General features: G+C 37.0%; 1 protein-coding gene across 1 annotated transcript in view; it reads right to left on the minus strand.

Moving 5' to 3' along the window:
• The window catches only part of Naa16 (N(alpha)-acetyltransferase 16, NatA auxiliary subunit), a 50,565-nt gene that overhangs the window by 11,251 nt on the left and 16,035 nt on the right, over positions 1–23,279 (minus strand). The window contains 6 exon segments of the mRNA XM_013506953.1: positions 3,625–3,753; positions 5,859–6,011; positions 6,676–6,810; positions 6,812–6,846; positions 9,352–9,424; positions 16,960–17,066. Of these exon segments, the coding sequence (XP_013362407.1) occupies positions 3,625–3,753; positions 5,859–6,011; positions 6,676–6,810; positions 6,812–6,846; positions 9,352–9,424; positions 16,960–17,066 (632 nt within the window).

Below are 23,279 nucleotides of genomic sequence, written 5' to 3' on the forward strand. Positions count from 1 at the left end.
AAGTTTGAATGATTCACACACATCCATGGGTGGGCAACTGCAGTTGGTGCATGGTAGGCCAATTGTGTCACTGTTTCTCTGTGTCATGATAGATCTCAATTGAGCAACGGCGGCAGGCCTAAGGGCCGGCGCGCAACAGCGCTCGCCACTGCATGCTCCCCATGCGCTGGGGGCCCTCCCTCCGGGGGCCTACGAGGCAGGAAGCTAGCCAGCCGGAAGACCGGCACTCCCCGCCCGTGGCTCCCTGTGCGCCAGAAGCCCTCCTTCCGGGGGCCTACGAGGCCAGGAGTGAGCCGCCGGTCTCAAGACCGGCACTCCCCGCGCCAGGCTCCCCGTGCACTGGGGGCCCTCCCTCCGGGAGCCTATGAGGCAGGAAGCTAGCTGGCCGGAAGACTGGCGCTCCCCGCCCGTGGCTCCCTGTGCGCCGGAAGCCCTCCTAGAGTGTGATTTTCTTTAGGAATTCCTTCTGTATTAGCCCTTTTCTGGATCATACTGTCCGGCCTACCACTTTTCAGAATTCCTGGATGAGACTCTTAAAAGCTTACATACAGACAAGCAACAAAAACCTCTGGACTTAAATGATAACCAGATCACCCAGGCTTGGTAGCGCACACCTGTAATCCCAGCACTTGGGAGGCTGAGGCAGGAGGATTGCCAAGATTTCAAGACCAACCTGGGCTACATAGTGAGTTCAAGGCCAGAGTGAACTACAGGTCTAGTGAGACCCTGTCTCAAAAACCAACCAAACAAACAGATCAACTAGAAGAATTAGCAACTTTTTTTTTTTTTTTTTTTTGTCTTTTTGAGACAGAGTTGTTTGCTTTTAATCAAACTCAAGTTTCAAATATCAGACTGGGTTGGACTACATAAACTTTACACATACTCTGAAAATTCAGAGGGGTAAGATTAACACAGAAAAGGTATTTTATGAACTATTCTGGAATTCCAGGATTTGGGGTTTTGTTTTTTTTTTTTTTTTGCAGTACCAGGGATGAAACTCAGGACCTTGCACTTGCCAAGCAGGCGCACTTGTGCCACTGAGCTATATCTCCAGCTGGAATTCCAGTATTTTAAATCTAATTACTAAGAGCTCACAACAATATGTACTATATAGCTAAAACTGCCTTCAATGGAAGAATTCTTGAATGAATTCTTGAGGGCAAAAGAAATATCCTTTATTTGAACTTGTTTCTCATTTCTACTTAGAACGTAATCTACGAAGTTCATTTTTTGAAAGGCGTTTGTTTTCTTATTAGTATATTCAAACCACAGGCATAAAGTAACTTGTGCAAATACTTTCTAGAATCTTTCAACTTTGCAAGTGTTCCTAAATCCTCCCAATGACAATAATTTTTAATATTAGCCTAATTTTACTAGAAATTAAGAAGCATTAAGGATTTCATCAATAAATATTTATTAATACTATTTGTATAAAACACTTTTCTAAAGGGGCCACATACGTAAAATACACACATTAATTCCAGGAGCTAAGTCCTACTTTTAGTATGGATATACTCTGTACGAGAAGAGTCGCTCACAGCCGCCATAAGGGCCTCTTGCTTTCTGTTTCTAGTCCTTCCTCAGTGCTAGCAGCAAACTATGAATAAAGTTAAATCTGTAGTAATCACTACATATCATGTCCAAATGGTGATTTCTGCCGTATTTTAATCTCTGTAACTAATGATTTCCTGTAACTTTTTTCTTCAAACATGCTGTCCACCTATTAAATTATGTCTTGAACTAGAAGAACTTATCTGGCATAGAATTTTATTCCACACCACACAGACAAAGTCACTACAGACTTTTTTTTTTTTTTTTTTTTATGCTTTTTAACTTCATTTCTCTTTAATTGAAACATGAGGGGAGGGGTCCAAGCTTTAACAAAATAACACTTATTTTGACAAAATAGCAACCAAAATGTAAAGTGGCTAAGCTATGTGTCCAAAAGTAAAAGGTATTAAAGAATAAACCTTAATATCAGAGGAAGAGAAAAACCCACCACAGGATACAATATAAACATTTTGAAATTATAATTTAAATCTTAAGGATAAAAGCTGAGAAACTATGCTCAGCTCTTGCTAAATTAAGTGCACCTGTTTCCCCCAAAATCATTAAGTTTAGTCACACCTGAAAAATCTCAATTTTCTCAGTATAAGCACTACATACACAGAGAACACTTGTTTGCAGATTAGTGATTTCCCTCGCTCATCCAACGTGCAACACACCTGACTCTGAAGACCAAGTCACTACAGACTTAAGGGCAAGTATCTTCTAAGTGAAACTTGAAGATCTACTTAATCTACCAATTCTCTAAAAAATATTAGAATAAAGCAATATAGACATTAATGTTAGAACAGATGGGGTCTAAATTCAAGAAGTTCACTACTATAAGTGATACTCAGGATATTCAAATTTCACTTAAACAGAAATTTTGGTTACAATCTTGCTAAAATTCCATCTATAAATGCCTAGCAACCTCTTTATTCAGAAAACAATTTACCTCTCACTAAGAACATCTTGGTTAATAAAAAATGCATCTTTTATATCTTGGTTAATAAAAAAATGTACCTTTCCTTAATAACAAGCAGAATATTTTTAAAAAGGTCATCTAGGTAGTGTCAAAATAAGCCAGCAATCTACAGTTTTACCAGAAATAAGAGGGCCTGATGTAAGCTTGGATTTCTTAGATATTTCCCATATAAGTCAAGGGCTTTATATTTCTCAAGGAGACAATGAGAAGGGTTTCCCCTAAAGATAGCCATCAAGGTTTCAAAGGGCAGGAAAGAAAATAAAAGGTTATTTCTATGCAGGTTTTTAAAGCATTATCCTACTTCCAGCTCCCATTAAAAGTCACCCCCTAAGACAGAGCCTTCTTCCAGGTAATCTCAGAAGTTTCCCATGGGAAGAAGGCCAAAGTGACCGCCCTGTGCAGACGTCAGGCTCACCTGACTGCGCCACCTGTGGTCAGCAGGGGAAGAGCAGTGCCGAGCACTCCCACCACTGAGAGCTGCTGAGGATGGCCTCCGGGCACGTTTGCAGCTCTTTGCCTCCTGTGGTCCACGTGGAGGAGAGTGCTTCAGAGAGGACAAAGAACAGGAAAACAAAAATTCACACAAAGGAAAAGAAAAGTCTAAGGCACATACACGTAATTCTAAAAACAAGTATAAAATATGCCTGTAAGCCAGCCATACATTGCTATACAAAATACTGGACATAAGAGCAAGTATCCTGGGAAGACGACTGGAGAGGGGCTGGCTATGGACCAGATCCTGACATTTAAAAGGGGAAAGTGGTTGCTGTCAGCTGTGTGTCCTCCTAGGCTAGAACCGAAATTTTGAGTCATGTTAATAATAGTAATAATGGTTTACTAAATTAACCTTTTTCTTTCTTTCTTCATTAAAAATATATAGGCATGTGAAAAACATAACTATTCCAGAATCAAAAAAGAACTATATGCTCACAACTTCTGAATGTATAGTGTATTACAGATAAGAACTTTTTTCACAATGAAGTTCTTGTACCGTCAAAGGTACAAGAGGCAGATGATCCTCTGTAGAAATCTACACGGGTGCTTTTCTCACTGCTTTATAGGACAGAAACAAAGTCAAAACCCTAGCAACTTACCCCTTTCTACTTCATGGCATTTTTCAAGGCATCTCTGTATCTCCCCAGCAGCTGATAAGCTGAAATGCATTCCGTCTGAAACCACACAGACTGCACTTCACGTAGATTTTCCACGGCAGATATTCCCTCCTAAAATGTAAGCACTTGTGACCATAATGAGCAAACAACAAGCGTCCTAACAACCTCAAAGCTAAGGCTGCAACCTTTATTATGATAATCAACAATAATTAATGTGTTTCCTCAGGCTCCTGATGATTGAAAGTTGCAAGTCCTATAGCTGTTTTTAAAATTTGTTAGTATATGTTTGTGATTGTACACTTTATGTAGAAAAGACTCCAGATTAGTTTTTAAAAACTCAAAATTTACCTAAAGTACTCAAACAGGGAAGCACTGCCTGGCTTCCACATCTCTTTCTCCTTCTCCGTCGCTCCTCCCTCTTTCTCTTTCCTTTTCCTTCTGCTGTTTAACCGCTCCTTGCCGTCTCAGGCTTGGCACTATGCATATCCAACATCACGTTTACTCTCTCGGTAATAATTCCAATCACGTCTTTCAGTTCCCCAGTCTCTTTCCTCCTAGTTAGGCTCTCTGTTGTCACTTTCCTTGTGCCTAGATGTCTGCTTCTAATAGCATCTCCTGCTTCTTGACAACTTATTTTTCTACCTCTCAGCTGCAGTGTGCTAACAAAACCAATAACCAAACTTGTTCATGTTTATAGTCAGGTGTGGTGGCACAAACTTATAATCCCAGCTACTACGGAGACTGAAACAGAAAAATTATAACCAGCAGGAGGATTTGAGACTGACCTAAAGAGCTTGACAAGACTCTATCTCAAAGCAAAACATAAAAAGGGCTGAGGCTGTAGCTCAGTGGTTGAGTGTCCCTGCGTTTGAGCCACAAGAACAGAAAAAACAAATTTTTTTGTTAATTCGGACTTAATGGTAATTCTATCCTGCCTTAGCCTCCCAGGGCACCGAGATTATAGGTAGTGTACCATCATGCCCAGCTTTCATTTTTGTTTTTTAAAGTAATGGATTTATTTAACTTAGTAAGTCTTGAACTGTATATGCATTTTTAATTGTACTCATGGGTTGATAATATCTTCTCCAATTCTCTTCTGACTTTGCTTATGGTTATTTTGTTACATATATTTTTTAATATACTCAAGTACTTGAAATTTAATCATACTTTATGTTTTAGTGTATTTTATGCTTTAGTATCTTACCGAATGCTCACAGGGTGTCTGGATTTGATCAGCACACACTGCATGGATGTATGGAAACATCACACTGAGCCCCATTATTATGTACAATTATTACATGTTAATTTTAAAAAATTAAGGGGTACGGGCAGAAGAGGAGGAGGAAAGAGGTGGCATGTTTTCTATCTCAAACATAAAACATGCTTCCTTAGCCTACAGACAGACTCCTATGTTTTCCTCTAAAAGTCTGAAAGGTCTGCTTTCAATATATAGATCTTTAATCTACCTGGAATTGATGTGTGTGCAGTAAAAGACAGGGATGTTATTCAATTTTTGTTTTCAACCTAAATAACTAATTGTTCAGCAATATCTTTTTATCTCTAATTTTATAAGTACTTCTAGCTATATACCAAGTTTCCAAAAATATGTGATCCTGCTTCTGAGCTTTGTATTCTATTATTTTACTTATATTTTTAACCATGAACATGTATGACTTTCATAATCTCACAAAAGTCTATGTGGAAAAGAATATAAAAGAATGGTGAAGGAGGGACAGAAAAAGAATGGATATTTAGTTCAACAATATCAGAAATTTTAATTCCAGACAGGGAGGGGAGAAGAAAGAAAAAGGGAAGCAAAAAGAATTAAGATGTGTTATGTGCATGACAAAGAAAAAGAGGGGAGCGGGGAGAGGAAAGGAGAGGGAGGGGAGGGGAGAGAGAACGGAGGGAAGGGGAAGGGGCAGGGGGAAGGGCAGGGGAACAGAGTTGGGGATGGGGCAGGAAAGGAGACAGAGGAAAAGGGGGAGAGAGAGAGAGGGAATTTCTCATACTTTTAACAAAGTATTTTGATCCTACTGAGGACTTTTAGTCATCCCCTAGCAGAAATACATGTAGAAACACACATATAACCATAGTACAAAACTACACTTAGGATATGAGTAAATAGGATTTTTAAAAAATGAATTTTTTGTGAGTGGCAACCTCACAATTTTACTGATTAACATAATTACATCTTCATGGATGCTATCTCCTACCCTTGTGAACTTGGAGCACATTTCCTCTGCTTCTTTTATCATATTCACTTGAAGCACATATTCTGCACATTTAGAATCGATGAATCTATCAGCTGTGTTCAAAGACTGTGCTCCATCCATCCACTGTGCAGCTTCTTTGAGATGACCCATATGCTTTAAGAGATGAAAGCAGTAAAGAAATTGCAGTTATCTATGATTGAGATTATGAGTATACTATAAATGGAAAAAGTTTATAAAGACATATTAGATGCCGGGCGTGGTAGCACACGCCTATAATCCCAGCACTCAGGAGGCTGAGGCAGGAGGATCCTTGCGAGTTCAAGGCCAGTCTGGGCTACAAAGTAAGCTCAAGGCCAGCCTGAATTGCATAGCAAAACCCTGTCTCAAAAAAAAAAAAAGACATATTAGAAATTCGACCCTATTTCTGGCAGATTTATCTAGAAATCTAGATAATTACAACTTACATTTACTAAGAACTAAACCAAGTGAATAACAGTGATTATACAAGTATGTGGCATAAAACTTACAATTGTTTGAGAATATTAGAAAAATATCATCAGGCTGCCTTAGATGTTACTGCTACAGAAAAATAATTCCAAGACTTTGTTTTGTTTTGTTTGAGGCAGGGTCTCACTATGTAACACAGGCTGGCCTTGAAATCACTTATGCAGCCCAAACTGGCCTTGAACTCACCATGATCCTCCTGCCTCAGCCGACTGACTTCTAGGATTACAGGTGTGTGCCACCACACCCAGCCTTCTAAGACTTCTTAGAATGGCTGAATTCAACTACTCAAAAAACACAGTTAAGATTTTACCTTGTAAATTTTTGCTTTCATATAAAACAATTCTATTAGAGTTGGAGTACTAGCAATTGCAGAATTAATATACTCCAAAGCCAAAGAGTACTGTTCAAGTTTATCAAGGTATTGTGCCAGGAAATACTGGACCTGGAAGTAGAGTTGTTGGGGGTTCCTTCTCCCCATTTTCTGCAATCAAACAAATACTAAATTATTATAAGGAAGAATTCTAAGTAAGGCAAGGCATATAGTTTCTCTCTCCTAACCCTTAATAAAGTTAGTAGTTATTATAATAAGGAGTAAAAACTCATCTTGAAAAATTACCACATGCAACAGAAAGAGCTATGACTTCACGGCATAAAGTTCCAATAGCGCAGCCAAGCAAAGGAAACAAAATCCTAGTTCGACAGGCTTCTAGCCCCAACCTCCTTCCAAAGAAACAGTGCTGAGGAAGGATATAAACCAATCCAAACCTGTGCATTTGCAGGCCGAAAGCAAAATGTCGGGAAAAGTCAAAGAAGGAAACCTGGAGAAGAGACTATCACTGCCAAGACTTTAGCAGAGACCACAACTGCCAAACTGCTGGGGAGCAGCATCTCTGAGGCCTCAGTGCTGAAGAGGAGAAACCCAGAGTTGAAGGCTATGTATGACTCACAAGGAAGGAGACAGCCCTGACAAGGTGGAACTATCCCTACTACATGTCGAAAACCTGAGCAAACACTGCCCCAGTCCTCTAAGAAAAGAAGTCACACATATACAATCAGCTGAGTCCTACCCTGCCCCTGTCCTGAACCAGCAACCTAAAGAGCAGCTGAAGTAACAGGCTGTTTTCAAAACATGTGTATTCAAAAGGAATAGACATAAATTTAAAATGAAGGTGAACCAAATGAAGTTACCCATATGACACCAAAACACATCTCCTAGTGTAGCTAACTAACCAACCTACAAGATAATACAAATACTCTATAGCATAAGATAAAGCAATCAAGATGTGTTTATGTACATGTACCAACACCCCATGAGAAATCTACTCATTATGTACTGCAAACATATAGTACTAATAAAAATTTTTTTTAAATCCTTCACTTGTATTTGCAAACCAATAAAACCTTTATAGTTTTTTTAAAAAGACAAAAGTCAGGCATTTACACTGTTCCTCTTAAATAGATTGTTTCAGGGGAACCAAATACTTGTGAGAGAAAATACTTTAAAACTTTTAACATTTCTTTCTTTCTTTTGTGTGTGTGTGTGTGTGTGTGTGTGTGTGTTTGAGACAGGGTCTTGCTATGCAGTTCAGGCTGGCCTTGAGCTCACTCTGTAGCCCAGGCTGGTCTCAAACTCACAACAATCCTCCTGCCTCAGCCTCCCAAGTGCTTTAACTTTTCTTTTAAAAGCAAAGTTCCCAGTGCTGTAGGTACAGCTAAGCAGCAGAGCACCTGCCTACCAAACACAAAGAAGTTCCTGGATTCAGTTCCCAGCAGTGCACCACCAAAACAAAACAAAACAAATCACCCAAACAGCTAATAAATGCAGAAAAAATAGTAAGAATGAGATAAGCGGTTTAGGTAGCAATCTTCAATAGCTCTAAAATCCTTAGGTCAGAAGTCCAAGAGAAATGTTTTTGTAAGCATATCCTGCTGTAACATCAAAAAAGAGATAACCAGAATACCTCCTTTTTCTTGGTATGACACATCAAGAACACAGCACCACTTGTGAAGTATTTAACAGAACCTGAATCCAATCAAACCTGTAATTCTAACTACCCATACCCCAGGCAATATGAATGACAGCAAAATATATTAAGTTAACACCATGAGAGAGCAATTAGCCAAACCTAGAATACAGGATAGACTACCATAAAGAAACCTTTCAACAAAAGGCCCTTGTTTAAAGGGGAGAGTAATTACTGCTATATATTTTTTAAAAAATGATAATTGAATGCAAAAAGTGTACCTTAAATGGATCTACATACAAGTAAAGCAATTATACAAAGACTTTTTGTTGGAAAATGGGGACACCTGAATGTGAACTGCATTAAATATTATAGTCTGTGGCTAATTTTGTGTATTTTAAAGAGATGATAAAGCATTTACAGGTGAAACAATATGTCTGGAATCTCCTTTAAAAATACCCAAAGGGGGGCTGGGGATTTAGCTCAGCGGCAAAGCGCCTGCCTGGCAAGCGCAAGGTCGTGAGTTCAGTTCCCGGTACCAGAGAAAAACCAAAAAAAAAAAAAAAAAAAAAAAAAAAAAAAAAAATACCCAAAGGGTAACGACCTGGAAAGACCCAGAAAGAACCCAGACTAAATTGCTATTTGGAAGCCTGAAAACATTCTGAACAGTTTTCTAAATTAAAGGACTTTGATTTATGCATGCCCCTACAATCAACAGAGAAACAAAGGACCACATTACATGAAATTAAAATATTAGAAAATGTAGAAAACTTAGAGAGCGTCAGGAAAAAGAGATTCTTAGCCACCTGACCTCTCAAATATGTTCTTGTTAAAATAGGGCTAATTCCCACTGTATAGGATTATGGAAAATTTAAATTAAATAAGATTGAAAGTGTCTCATTTCATTTTAAATTCAGAAATAATAAGCAGCTATTATGTAGCACACAAAAAGTAGTATTACTGTGCTTAAAAGTGGATTGAAATGAGTAATCAAATTCCAATTCAATCTAATGTAAACTTACCACAAGGGCTAACAAAGTCACATGTTTTAAGAGAGGCTTCATAATTAGCAACAAGTTCCTGGATTATAGAAACCTGTTAAAACTTATTTTTAAATTTTAAAAATATTTTATTGAAAGTATTTTGATTTATAGATTAGGCTTGGAAAATATACAACTTATTTCAAAATTATAATTAAATAAACTATGGCGTTGCTTTTCTTCCACTACTGATATAAATAAGAGTTTTAGGGAGGGAGTGGTACAAAAGCAGAAAACACACTACTGCCTTTATTAACAGTAAAAGGGACCTGAATAATTTCTCATCTCGATAGTTTGAGGTTTTGCAGGACAAATAATCTTTTGCCAATAAACATATCTGTATAATTTATTAAATTAATTTGTCTTTTGCTCCTTGTTTTGTGAAGTTATAAACCATTACATAAAAATTCACACTCAGGAGGCTGAGGCAGGAAGATTGTTGTGAGTTCAAGACCAGCTTGGGCTAGAAAGTGAGCTCAAGGCCAGCCTGAACTGCACAGAGAGACCCTTGTGCAGAGAGACCCAAAAAGACAAAGAAACACACAAACAAATAAAAATTTAGATTTTTAAAAGTATTACTCCTTCCAACAGTCAAGTGAAATGATCCAGGCTTGAAAGGTACATATAAAAGTAAAAATGACTGTTTTGCTTCTTATTGTTAGCAATCTTGGTCAATGGCAGAAAACAGAATCTTCTTCATGAAATTATAGGTTTTCCTACTCCACTTACCTATATACTACTAAAATAATGTCAAAAACACTGCTTACTATCTTGTGAAAACAGGAACTTTAGACATTTTTATTTTCAGAAAACAATATATTTCTTTTCTTTCCCTTTCCTCTTTACAAACTAACCAAAATCTACTATGGTTCCCTGCCACTGAATAGCACACCATGTGTTACTAAGTCCTAAAAAATTTTGGTACATACAGCTGTGAAAGAAACTTCTGCTAGAGTTCCACTTAATGAAAGGTAGACAGTGTGATTTAACTAGCTTAATTTTGAATCAGTATTAACTTCTACCCCCACAAAGTCACAGAATAGCTTCCATGAAGCCACTGACCATCCTGCTGCTAAGAACCCAATTGACTGCCCTCTTAACCTCACTCCCAAGAAAAGCCAAAGTAATACACTTCTTAGGACCATATAATACTCTTCAACTCTGATGTTATACTACATGGTACAACTCACTAGAATTAAGATAGGCAACGGGAAAATAAGATGGAACTACATATTAAAAGTGGGAAAAAAATGTAACAGAAAAAACAGTATGAAAAATTTACATATTTCTGGCTTTACTAAAACATACTTTTAAGGAAACACTCAACAAAAATATGACCAAACAGATCACAGTAGTACAAAAGGGGAACTTTTTCTTTTACAAACAAAAAGATTGTTTGATTTAAAAAAACAGTGGTTTCTCATTCATGTACAAGCTAAAAAAGCTGACTTCACGTAAGTAGAAACAAAAGTAGTCACTAAGATTAGGAAAGGTAGGGAGCAGGGAGCCGGATAGAAGGTGGGCCACGTACTAAAATACCAGAGAGCTATAGTAAATAAATAACAGAGAGAAAGAGTAAGTTCAGTGTTCTACAGGACCGCAGGCTATCTATACACTCGTAGCAACTTGTTTATACAGAACTAGAAGAGAGGAGTTTCACAGTTACCAACACAGAAAAGTGATACGTGTTTAAGCAGTGGGAAATATTAATTAACCTACTTGATCATTACATATTATATATAGACTGACGTACCACATGTACCACATAAATGTGTGCATAACATATATAAGCAAAAGTCAGATCTTAATTTCTTTTTACCAAAATTTGAAGATTAAATAAACTAATGATTTGGGAATTAAGATACTTTTTTTGTTTAAAAAAGGTGGTTCTCAGACCTGCATGTGTAAGCAACGTATTATTTCACGAGCGTAAGAACCTGAAAGAGTGAATAAAACTTAGGAGGTATGACAGACATTGTTAAACAAAAGGAAAATGCTCAAAAGTAAAGAGTTACTGGGATGAGGGAAAAGAGAAACGAAAGAAGGGGAAATTATGTGTGTATGTATATACAGGATAGCTAACATAGTTGTACTACTGATTTCTATCACTTTACTGAAAGGAACAGTTAATGATTAATTATCTGATCAATCTTGTATGTCTCTGTTTTCCTGAGAAACCACGTCGAAGATATCAATACGTAATACAACAAGCATTGTTCATTTCCTACCACTTTGCCTGTAACTCTGTATTGCTTGTATTTTGTAAATGGATGTCTGTTAATGTTTTCCTTCTTTTATTTTTAAAATAAATTTTAAAAGAATAAAATAAAAAAGGTGGTTCTGAAAGTGAAGTCATTGAACCATTAACATTATCAAGATTTAGCAGCACCCAGTACCTTATTAGAAATACACAGTTTTTGGATCATACCCTGGACTGACAAAATCAGAAACTCCTATTCTATATAATCTGTGTTTAACAAACCTCTTAGTTAATTCTGAAACATAATTTACTGGAGAAGCACTGACAAAAATGTTGCAAAAATATTTTAAAATAACAGGCACCCCTTAACCTACTATAATCACACCATTAATCTCAATTTAAACACCGGTAATTTTAGAAAGCTTTTGTAGGCTTAGAAATTTAGTTCTCTGGTAGCCCAATTTAAGGAGGCAATTATTTTTCATGAACTTACAATGCCATCTACTGACAGCTGTAAAAACTGCAGCTAGAGAAGGTTTTCAAGTGTAACCTTTGTGCATCTCCAGAGTAAAACACTTTTAAAGACAATTTTAATAAAAAACTACAATAACAAAATTTTTTAAATATAAAACATACTAAAGTTATACATAATCTTTCATAAAGACTGCACTAACACTATCAAGTAAAACAGATCTTATGTTTTAGAACTTCAAGGAAAAAAGAAATCAAGATAGTGGCACATTAACATGGAATCTTAAACACCTCAGTACTGAATTTCTTGGTTTCATTAGGCATTTCTCAGATCTCAAAAATGTACTTAACAGTCACTTCTGATCCAGTAAAGCAGTAAATACTGCAATTTCCCAGTTAACAGCCAATTGATTTTCTCTGAAAGTTAATACAGTGTAAGGAGTTTTCCTTGGGTTTAAGAATCCATTTTGCTCAAGTTTAAGGGAAAAGGGAAAAAAGCGATTTTAAAAAAGGATAAAATGGAAGCAAAGCTTTATAAATAGGGAGGGGAAGAGGGGCTGATGGGAGAAGAGACGGGGGGAAAAGGGGGAGTCAAAATATCATCATGTACAAGTACAAACTCCCTATGATGAATGCGGTCATTATGTATGTCTAAGCTGTACCAATAAACTTAAGTTTTTTAGAAAAGAATCCATTTTATTCCAGTTTCCTGATCATTTATACCTCAAGCAGGTAGCATATAATATTGAAATTTTTCTTCTTGAGAACAACATTATGCTTCTGCCATTTTAAAATCAAGAAAACCGATCCATGTAAGTTAGGTATCTAGGATTTAAAGTAACAACTTTAAAACCTCGAAATGGACAACTTAAATTATGTGACTGCTGTGGTCTGGATCTTAAAAATTCCCTCCCCTCAGGTTCCTATGTGCTGGACTCGCAGCTGATGGTTCTAGTGGGCGGTGTTGGAAACTTCAGGAGGTGAGGCCCAGGGAAAGGAAGTCAGGTCGTGGAGGACAGTGTCCTTGAAGGAAACAGCCCCCCCCTCCTCTCCCGTCTCACTTCCTGGGCATCACAGTATCAGTCACTTTGCTCTGCTGACCAGAATGCTTACCCTTGCCACAGGCCAAAGCAACCAGGGACTGCAACCTGTCGAATTGTGAAAATAAGTATTTCCTCCTTTTAAGTCGTTGTCTCAGACATTCTGTCACAGCAAAAGAAAACTAACACAATGCCCCAGATATGTTACAATTTGAAACATTTCCCAAGTTTAACCGTCTTCACCTAACAGCTGTATTTCATCACGACTAAAAAAGCTTTATCTTCACTGAAATAGAACCTGGGAAAACTCTGTGCCCATGGCAGTAATTTCCCAAAATACTGAGATAGGAGATAGGCCATGTCAAAGCTGACTGGGAAAATAAGTGGGTCCTGTCACTTACAAGATCCCAGGACAGGCTGGTGTGGTGGCACACGCCTGTAATCCCAGCACTCCAGAGGCTGAGGCAGGAGAATCGCTCCAAGTTAGAGACTGGCCTGGGCTACAAAGTGAGCTCAAGGCCAGCCTGAACTGCAGAGTGAGACCCTGTCTGAAAAAATTAAAAAATCCCAGGACAGCGCTAAGTAATTCCCAGGACCCACATGTAGAACTTCTTGAGGATGTGGGATGTGGGAGACACGTAAGGTCACAGACACCGACAGAAGCCCACCATCACGACTCTTCACAGTAGCACACTCTGTCTCCTCTCAACCAGGCTGTACTTTTATTTTTGCTCTTCTTCTCTTTTCCGCTTTTGTTTGGGCCAGGTTTGCTATGCTGAACCAGTTTCTCCCTACCTCTTCACCCCTCACTTTTAAAATAAACTTCTGGCACAGTGTTTGGCTTGTCTCATTCAACTCTTTGCTCGAGGTGAAAGGGACCTAGCATAAGTTTAACTGGCAAGCCATTTCCAAAAAAGCTACCCAATAACAGCATGACCCTTGCCCAGTTTTTCTTACGTAACTGTTCTAACAACTAACCTTAGAGTTACACTGCCACAATGCCATGTCTGATACAGTTTTTCACAGATAAAACTGCAGGTTTAAACTATCACTGCAACATGACAGCCACTGTTACGGTTTTGTCTTGATGTCCCCCCAAAGCCTCTGCAGTCATAGGGCTTTTTCAAAGGTCTTTTAATCTAGAGTGTATGATGCTGGGTGTATGATTACCAAATTGGCCCACTGACTGGTTTTGCACTGCCCTAATCCCAGCAGTCTGGATAAGATAAAAGGGGCAGAAAGATGCTGTTAGGTCCTCTTACTGCTTTAGCTGTCTTCTGCCGCCATGTGCCACTGACCCTGCCTTGGAGCCAGCAGATTACGGACTGAAACCTCCACTGACTGTGAGCTCAATAAACTTCTCCCCCTTTAACTTTGGGTTCTGGGTATTTTGTCTCAGCAATGAAAAAAAAGTAACTAAGAAGGCCACTGAAACTATCTTTTCTTTTTTAATCAAATTAGGAAACTAAGCATACTAGTTTAGAAACAAAGACCACACTGCTGAATTTCTAACAAATGCATAAGTAGCGACAACTGTGGTGTGGAAGAGGCTATGGAGGTCAGCTGCTCAACAACGACAGCAGTCACTGTCACCACTGCAGAGATACAGTGTGGGGCGAGGGATGGTAAGGGAGTGGCACCTGTGCACTCTCATTACCTGGTGCTGGAAGACCCGACAGAAAAAAGACACATTGTTGTGGCTAAAAAGGGCAGCAAATCAGCAGATGAGATTGGGACAAAGTTTGCACGTTAAAATGCTTCAGTACCAAATCCAGCAAGTTGCAAAGCAGTGGAGTAGCAAGCTATGACTACTATTTCTGAATTAGGCACTTTAGAAACTTAGTAATTTAAAGCATACATCAATCCTTTACGTATTCCTATCCCAACTTTATGATTCAGGTAATTTCTCAAGAAAGTAAGTGATACAGTCAGAATTCCAAACTACACACAATTCCAAGGGCATGCTCTTTCACAGAACCAGAATTTTCCCCAAGAGTGGTGTATAACAGTAAGACATGAAATGATAACAGTTAACTCACCAAGGACTACGGTATAGATATGGTTTGAATGTGTCCCCCATTTTATTTGCCTGCCAATCAGTTATACTAATAACTGAGCTTGTTTTCAACATTATTCACTATTACTAATTTACAAATTATGAGTCAAAGCTAAATAAAGTGATTTTACTAAGGTTTAAATTAAGTAAAGGTTTAGTTGAAGATTTAACTCAAATTTTTTCTTTATCCAATACTAACTTTCAAAATCTAACTATAGCTGGGTGTGGTGGAGCATGTCTGTAATTCCAGCATTCTGGAGGCTGAGGCAGGAAGATCTGCAGTGAGTTTGAGGCCAGTCTGCACTACCTAGTGAGACTTCGTCTCAAAAAGAAAAAATCTGACTACAGAAAATACCAGACTTTAGACATTAATAAGTCAGCAGCAATGCTTGGAAATAAAAATATAAATATTGGTATTAACTTTTAATTGTCTTTCCTGTTTACAATCAAGATTTCAGTGCCTATTTTCCAATTTTAAAAAGTCAAAAGGTATTCTATTTAAGAGCTAGCTAAACCTGTATTTATTAAAATGTAGCCAACTTGTTAAAGGTGTTTGTACTCCGTTGACAAATAGAATTTTAATGTTACTATAACTCTACATGTACCACAAAGGGCAAAAATCCATAATCATACTATAAAAAATAGCTAATGAATCATGGAATAGCTAAATACATATTTCTAGTAATATTTCAAATTTAAAATCCTACGAGAAAAGCTCGGCCATTACAAAATAAACAACCTTTATAATAACGTATTTTCATACAGCTTTTGCTTGCTGTAATTGACACTTCTTTTGATATTATAGTATATGCAAATAATTATACATCTACTAGATTAAAAGTAAGGAGAATAGCATTACTAGAATAGAGAAAATTACCAAACTATATAAGCATTTTGCTGGGCACAGTGGTGCACACCTATAATCCCAGCACTCAGGAGGCTGAGGCAGGAGGATCACTGCAAGTTCAAGGCCAGCCTGAACTATATAATGAGACCCTGTCTAAAAAAAAATGAAATCTTCTGGGAAAATACCCAGCAGGGGGATAGCTGAAGATCTCAAAACATCATATCACAGCGATATATGTGCACCTATGTTCATAGCAGCACAATTTGTAATTGCTCAATTGTGGAAGCAACCCAAATGTCCATCCAAGGACTGGATAAGAAAATTGTGGTACTTTCATAGAATGAATATTACACAGCTATAAAGAAAGATAAACTTGAGGTTTTTATAGGTAAATGGTCACAACTAGAGACCATACTCATAAGTGAAATACATCAGACTTGCATGTGCAAGCACCACATTGTTTCACTAATGTAAAACCTGAAAGAGTTAATTTAAACTAGGAGGTATGGTAGACATTGTGAAATGATAGGAAAACACTCAAGGGTAAAGGGCAACTGAGATGTGGGAAAAGCGAAGGGAAAGGAGAAATTTTGTATGTATGTATGTATATACAGAATAGTTAACATAGTTGTTCTACTGTCTTCTATTTGCTGAAAGAAACTGTCAGTGAGTCCTTGATTGATCAATATTGCATTTCTCTATCTGTTTTCATGAGAAACCACTTTGAAGATATCAATATGTAATACAACAAGCATTGCTAATTTCCTACCACTTTCTTTGCAACTCTGTATTGTCTGTACTGTTCTTTTGCTATTTTGTAAAAGGCTGTCTGTTAATGTTTTCCTCCTTTTATTTTTAAAATAAAATAAAAAATAAATAAAATAAAATTTAAAAATTATAGCATTTTACATGGAAATCTTTTTATAATAATTAAATTAGTAAAAGCACAACAGCAAAACTGAATACCACATTTTACCTTTTCTGCATCATAATATAAAGATTTCAAAGCAGTAAACAGGGGTGGGCAGCCTGTATTGAAGTTTGCCTTCAGGAACTTATCCATTAGTTCTCTAAACTTTTCACCTAGAAACAAAAGTGTATTTTGTTATAACTAATACAAACAATTCTTAGAATGATTTTACAAAGAAAAATAAAGGTCCCTCAGAAACAATTATCCTCCAAGTTTTAAATCCCAAAAGTCTGTCAGCATTATTTTTGCTATATATAAAAGCATAAAACCTTGAGCAGGCACACCACAGCCCCCACACCACTAGCAGTTCCAGCTGCTTGAAAGCTGAGGTGGAAAGATCAGTGGAGCCCGAGTTCAAGCCCCACATGGACAACAAGGAGATCTGGTCTCCAAAAATAAAAAAAAAGCATCACCCCAGTACTTCAGTTCACAACTGTATTTTCCCCCGGATCTAGGTTCAATATATCTTCAAGAAATACTTCAAAGACAGGTAAAGAAAACAACTGTGCAGTTTTAAGTAGTGAGATAAACATAACCTCCTTACCATCATAAATACAGCCACAACAGCATGTTATTTTTCCTGATCTTTCAGACTAGCACAGTCTCAATCCTGTGACGCTCAAACCCTGCAGATAACTAGTCGTCTGCAACAGACCACAACAGCACTATATTCATGTAGTAACCAAAATACCATTTTAAACACTAGAAAACTGTACTACTGTCTTCTATTGCTCTACAGAAAGGAACAGTTAATGATTACCTGTTTGATCAATCTTGCATGTCTCTATTTGTTTTCTTGAGAAACCACTTTGAAGATATCAATAGGTAATACAACAACTGTTAATTTCCTACAACTTTGTCTGTAACTCTGTTTTGTTTGTGTTGTTCTTATGCTGTTTTGTAAATGGATGTCTGTTTGTTAATATGTTTTCCTTCTTTTATTTCTTAAAATTAAAAAAAAGATAAACACTAGAGTGGTGTTTACAAATGTTTACCTAAAGCACCTGGTGATTTACTTCAAAATTCATTTATTCCACAATCATTTATCAAGCACCTACTCCATACTATTTTATGCACTATTTTAGGTACTGGCGGTACAGCAGTGATTAAACAAATCTAAAAAAAAAAATTCTGCCTCATAGAACTTACTTTAGAAAATGAGACAAAGTAAAATACATATGAGTTACACGTTAGATTGAATTCTGGGGTATTCTAATATTACAATTAAAATAAATACCCTGTTCACAACATCAAGTAAATTATTATTGCTAAACCTAACAAAAACTTTGGTGCTATTTTCAGAAAGCAAAAAAATACTGAAAAAACTTTAATTTTAAATTCTAAGATATACAAACATCATGACATGGTGAAAACACAAGAACACACATTTACCCAACTATTAAGAGATCCACATGTGTTATGAATCATGTAAAGTAAAGCTATTGAAATGGCCAACGATGTTTCTTTATGAATTACAACACTGCACAAAACCCACGAACTTACAAGGGTTATTTTGTTGAACTGACCATGCTGAATAAAACATGCATACAAAATATAAATAGGTGCAATAAAAATTTGAAAGAAAACATTTAATTCAATTTATTACAAAGATTGTTTTCAGATAATCTCTTATTACATCAAATATTAGTCATTTGAAAATCACAAATCACCAAGCAACAGGAACCTTCACCCTAGACTAAATCTATAACATTACTTCCTTAAAAAACAAAAGCAAGGCTGCAGGAGTATCTCAATGTATAGCACTTGCCTAGTATGAACAAGGCCCTGGGTTTGAGCCCCAGCACTGCCAAAGGAACCAAAAAAGCATTTTCAGAAATCAACTCTTTTCAATACTTCCCCTGGCAAGCCAGGCATGGTGGTGCACACCTGTAATCCCAGCACTCAGGAGTCTAAGCCAGGAAGATCTCTGAGAGTTCAAAGCCAACCTGGGCTACTGGTAAGTTCCAGTCCTGAACTACATAGTGAGGCCTGTTTGAAAAAACAAAAAACAAAACAATACTCCTCCTGGTGTAACCAAAAGTTAACAATACTGTGATAAACACTAGGAGATACTGTGTAGTGTAGAAGGTACATTTCTGCATGTACTTTGTGTATAACTTTGGACAAGTAACTTGTCCACTAAAACTCCCTTTCTCCACTTTAAAATGAGGGTAATCAGGGCCGGGAATGTAGCTCAGCGGCGTGGCATCTGCCTGGCAAGCGCAAGACCTTGAGTTCGATTCCTAGTACCAAAACCAAATTTTTTTAAACAAAGAAAAACAACAGCAATCCTTTCCAAAAAAAGAGAGAGTAATTTAAAAAAAGATACGATTTTGCTTTTCTTACATGTTATAACTCACGGAGAAAAATATTTTATTTCCATGTCACAAGCTACTTTGAGTTCCTCTTCTCAACTTCATTGGTCTATTCAGACACACTGGCAGACTGGATTTGAAAGACAATACAAATTCAGATTTATCCCTAATATTGAAAGCATCTTCTCCTGCCAATCTGTTAATGAGACTGAACAGATATGAAAAGAATGAGGAAACTATGTGCTGATAGAGGACCGATATCCAAAAAACAGTTAAGTAAAAAGAAAACCAAAGCTGAGAATAATCCACACCACCACTTGTTTAAAAATTAAATTTAAAAAAAGGAGGTAAACCCAGCACTGAGGGAGGGTGAGGTTTCTGAATTTGAGCCCAGAGTAGGCCACTTAATGACTCAGAAAGACATTGTTTCAAAATAAAAATAATAAAAGGGCTGAGGATATAGCTCTGTGCAAAAACCCTGGTTCAATCACTAGGACAAAACACACAAAAAAGCAAGCTAAACACACTCTTCTCATTTTTGCTGTCTATGCACTATTTACTTTTGGCAGAAAACACCATCAACTGGTAACAAAGATTGTCATAAGGGATGTGAAGTTGGTAGTTAGGAAGAGAGCCAGGAAAAAACTTCACTTATAAAGCCTTTCTATAATTTAGAACTATTTGAAGGTATTACACTAAAACCCTACACACAGTTAACCAACCCCTCAATCACACACCATATCTCAAAATTACCTACTGTTTATCACCTCCTGATTTTTTTTTGAGACCCCATCTCAAAAATTAAAAAATAAAAGCAAGGGCTGGGGCTGTCAATCAGCACAAAGGCCCTGTGATTCAACCCCCAGTAACATACACACACATACAGACACACAGGCACACACACGCCACACCACAGGCATGCACAGTGATCCTTGAGAAACACTGGGAAAATCTGCTTCCAGTATTCCACAAAACAGAAAGGAGGAAGATCAGAAAAATACTATTTGTCATCTACAAAGCTAAAATGCACTAGCAGAAAATGAATTCTTAAAAATAACTCCTATCTATAGTACTTTCTAATCTAACACATTTTAAGAGGTGTTTTAGATATTTTCCAGTTAAATCAACCAAACTATTTTAAATTTAATGACTTCATAAAAATTAAAATATGACCAAATTATTTAAATAAATATTTCCAATATAAATGAGAATTCATTAGAAAAAATACCAACTCTGAGAACAGATTTTTTTTGTATGGTACACCCAGAGCCTTTACATTAAGCTACTGATCAAGCCTTTTCTATTTTTTATTTTGAGACAGGGCCTTGCTAAGTTCCTCAGGTGAGCTGCAATACTACCTCACCCTGCCTCGGTGCTGCAGTTACGGGAAAGCACCACCATGCCATTTGAGAATAGATTTGTTGAAGTAATATGAGCTTTCTAAAGTCTGACTTATACCAAAAGAAATGCCACAGTAAATCGCAATAAGTACTTCATAATCTGTGGTACTTACAACTAAAAATAGACTAACAAAAACACAATTTTTTAAAAAACAAAATCATGAACAACAATATTAATTACCCAGCTCAAAAATAAGTTCAACTACATTCAACCACTTAGCTCAAGGTCATGAATATATTTCTAAGCAATAAAAACAAATCACAAAATATTCTTATTTACCTGAAGTACAAAATATGTTTTGTTTTTTAAGGATATAAAACAAATAGAGCCCTAGAAATAAAAGTAATGGCATAACAAGCAAAAGAATAACTTTATTAACTCTGAAGAGAAAATCATTCCTTCAAAGGAATGCTGATGTCCTTATCTAAGCACAACTCTTTTCTGAATACATGCTTTAAAAAGAAGACAGAGAACTTTAAAACTTTACCACCGAAATCACAGTACCTCATATATAATGTATCATCAATTCCAGGGAATTTCATTTATTTTCTAAACATGTATTTATTAAAAAGTCACATAAGATCTCAACATTCTAGGAAGCTGAGGCAGAAGAGTGACAAATTTAAGCCCAGCCTAAGCAGCTTAATAAGACCCTGTCTCAAAACACAACAAAAAATAAAAAATAAGTGGGATATACTCAGTGTGAAAGCCCTGGGCTCCATCCCTAGAACTAAAAATAAAAAAATAAAGTCACACAAGAAAAAGTTTTATACATGTATTACCCTGCTTACCCCAGATATAATAAACAACAGCACATTCTTCACTTCTAAAATTATCTGTATTTGCTACCAAAGAAGCAGGGTTACTACTAGAGAGACATACAGGATAAGTAAGTACACATGCATCTTCATAAGTATGTGCAAACTAATGTGAAGTTTTTAAAAGGCTCTTAATAAGCTAATGATTACAAAAATATAAAGGTGTACCAGCTGGACCTGCAAAGTACACCAAAAAAATTAAAAATAATGGGTCAGGGATGTACCTCAGAGGCACAGCCCCTGCCTGGCAAGCACAAGCTCCTGAGATCAATTCCTGGTACCAAAACAATAATAATAATTAAAAAGAAAAATAATACCCTAACCTGCCAATAAGCCAGGGAGAAGTGACTATATATTCAAGATTAGCAGTCCCCCAATTATCCTCACTAGCAAAATACGAGTGAATGGGACTATGAGGCAATTTGTAGAATATTTAAATTAGAAATGATCTCATCATATCAGATATCGTATTTACGTTTTAATAACTTTCTTATTGATGCTGTAAGAAAGAGAAACAGCAACCTTACAGTATTTAGATCCAATGGTAAAATAACAATAACATATCAGAAAGAAAAAATTATCTTTTTTCATTTATCTAATTGGATCAATAGTTTGAAAAATAGTACTGCCATCAGTATTGCAAAGACTAATCACAGTAACAACTAAATCAGTCAGGTGCTATACATGAACAAGTAAAGAATAGGAGAAAGCTGGGCATGGTAGTACACACCTGTAATTCCAGCACATGGGAGGCTGAGGCAGGAGATTTGCCTCAAGTACAAGGCCAACCTGCACTACACAATTGAGTTCAAGGCTAGCCTGAACTACATAGCAAGACCCTGTCTCAAAACAACAACAACAAAAAAAGACTAGCACCCAATGCAGTGACACGTATCTGTAAACCCAGCACTCAGGTCGCTGTGAGTTCAATGGCAGCCTAGACTACATAGTTCAAGGCCAGCCTGGACTACATGGCGAGATCTTGTCTCAAAAAAAAAAAAAAAAAAAAAAAAAGACCACAGCAGTATAAGGGGTTATGTAAAGAACCTCAAATATATGTCTAAGTAAAAGAAATCAATCTGAAAAAGTTATAAACTATATCATTCACATTATATTATATTTTGGAGAAGGTAAAAACTATAGAAACAGTAAAAAGAACAGTGGATCCCAGCAGTTAAGAGGGAGGGATGAACAGGTGAAGCACAGAGGAATTCTGGTGCAGTGACACTAAGACTTGGTATGACATTAAAAGGCGGATGTATGTCATTATACATTTGTCAAAACCTGTACACTGACGACGCAAGAGGCTTTGAGTGTGCAGGGACCAGTAACACATGGGACCCGTTGTGCCACTTGCTCAATTTTGCTGAGAACATAAGTGTTCTGAAACCTACAGTCTATTTTTCCTTCATCGAACCCAGGGCCTTGTGTGTGCAAGACAACCAACCTACCACTGAGCAATACTCCCAGCCCCATAAAGCCTATTAAAAAAAAACAAAAGGTAAGTACCCTGAGGTCAGAAAGATGTGCAGATGTGTTTAGAAACTACCACCTACAAGGCTGGATGACTTTGGGGCACTCATTAATTTCTCTATATGTTTCCTCAGCTATAAAATCAGGAAAATAAATAGTACCCATTCTAAAAGTGCTAAAAAATTAAGTAAGGCATTTTAAGCAACTGTCGTACTATAAAACAAAATTCAAGGGGCTGGGGATTTAGCTCAGCGGCAAAGCGCCTGCCTGGCAAGCGCAAGGTCGTGAGTTCGGTTCCCGGTACCGGAGAAAAACCAAA

The sequence above is a fragment of the Chinchilla lanigera genome, unplaced genomic scaffold (assembly GCF_000276665.1).
Source record: "Chinchilla lanigera isolate Chin_1 unplaced genomic scaffold, ChiLan1.0 scaffold00117, whole genome shotgun sequence".
Classification (NCBI taxonomy): Eukaryota; Metazoa; Chordata; class Mammalia; order Rodentia; family Chinchillidae; genus Chinchilla; species Chinchilla lanigera.